The 1,637-nt window shown below is 38.5% G+C and overlaps 1 protein-coding gene across 3 annotated transcripts in view; it reads right to left on the minus strand.

The window, feature by feature from the left end:
- Smc5 (structural maintenance of chromosomes 5) overlaps positions 1–1,637 on the minus strand; it is a 68,236-nt gene that overhangs the window by 25,404 nt on the left and 41,195 nt on the right. For all 3 annotated transcript variants that reach the window (XM_021151740.2, XM_021151741.1, XM_021151743.1), the window contains exons 14-15: positions 850–1,023; positions 587–756 (exon numbers count right to left, since the gene is read on the minus strand). In XM_021151740.2, coding sequence (XP_021007399.1) covers positions 587–756; positions 850–1,023 — 344 coding nt within the window. The remainder of the gene's footprint in view (positions 1–586; positions 757–849; positions 1,024–1,637) is intronic.

The following is a 1,637-nucleotide window of genomic DNA, read 5'->3' on the forward strand; positions in this document are numbered from 1 at the left end:
ATGGAAGTGTAAGCCGAATAAACCCTTTCCTCCCCAACTTGCTTCTTGGTCATGATGTTTGTGCAGGAATAGAAACCCTGACTAAGACAGCCACCAACTGCTTGGAGCTCTTTATTTACGGATAGGGCCTTGTGAAATGTCCCCAGTCTATGCCATCATGTTTACCAGCTCAAAAAAGAATCCTCAAGAGTGGAATAGTAGCACTTTCATATTAGAGGCAACCAATAGTTGTCTTAACTGGACTTAAGGCCTGCTCAATAGCAGGTATTTCACTCCTGGTATTACAAACCTAGATAATTACACATGTCTGGAGGTCACAGACCTTAGGAAAGAAACTACAACTGTCATTTTCCTACACGAATATAATTTCTAACTGTATTCTAAACACTTACACTTTGGCATTGAGTGGGTCAAAGGACTGGAGGGAACACTTTGGTCTGACTTTTGCCCTATGCACCACAACTGCAATTTGAAAACTGATATTAAAACTTTAGAAATTACTATAACCTGCTGCTGCCATTCCACGACTGAGCTAGCAGACACTCGGGCCATGTGTTTTGAACTCCCATCTCAAGCTACACGATACCTTGCCAGCTTGGAGCTGATTTTCTGTTCCAGCTGCCTTTTCCTGGTTTTTCTTTCAAGAAGCTCCTTCTTCTTCAGCCTTAGCTCGTTGTCTTTGAGCTCAAGATGCCTGTTCGTATCACGCAAGGCTGCCAATCCTGAGTCCACTGCTTCCAGTTGTCTATTCATTTCCTAAGAAGTATTAAAAAATGGTTAACAAACCTTTTAAAGTTAAAGTCTTAAAACTCCAGTTGATATTTTAATAACTAAATCAAGTGAACCAACCTTTAGCTGTTCTTCCAAGTGTCTTCTTTGCTCTAGATCCACAGTAACAGTGAGGAACTGGGCTACTTTCAGGGATGTATTACTAGAAATAACTTTATTTGAATATACAGAAGTCTTTAACACATACTTTTCTTCTGCTGTATAAATTTGTTTTAATCGAGTTTCTTGTATTACCTGTAACGTAAAGCAGGAATTCATAAACATCTAATAAAAAGTATAATATATGCTTTAAAGGACTAAAGAATTAAGACCAAAACCCAGGCGAACTCTAGCAGAGCAATATCCCTGACTTAATACAAGCTATCCAACACCTCTAAGAGTGGCTAATGCACCGGAGGTAAATGTTTGGGAAGGCAAACTTTCAGAGGGATGAGAAAGCTCACTGAACAGTGAAAAGGCTGCGCTTTCCCTTTGCTGACATCTCCCCCAAGGAGCTGTAGCTTGGTAGTTTTTCCTAAGAGACACTAAGAGCCCAGTGCCCAATGGTTTCCGCTTTCCTCCCCTTCACTGCACTGGCTAAAGGAACATAATCTCAGACTTCCTTTTCCATGTTTACAATACTAGATGAAAATACTTTTCATAGAGTTCAAAGAGTTTTTATTTTGACCTTTGTTCTTTAATCATTTTTCTTCACATTCTTTTTTTTTTTTTTTTTTTTTTTTTTTTTTTATTTACATTTCAAATGTTATCCCCCTTTGGGCCACTCAGGGCACCTACACGCACAGGCTCAAACACACACGTGTGTAATTAAATATAAAGTCTTTTTAAAAAAGTTTTTTTTTTTTTTT

Source organism: Mus caroli, chromosome 19 (assembly GCF_900094665.2).
Source record: "Mus caroli chromosome 19, CAROLI_EIJ_v1.1, whole genome shotgun sequence".
NCBI classification, from domain to species: Eukaryota; Metazoa; Chordata; class Mammalia; order Rodentia; family Muridae; genus Mus; species Mus caroli.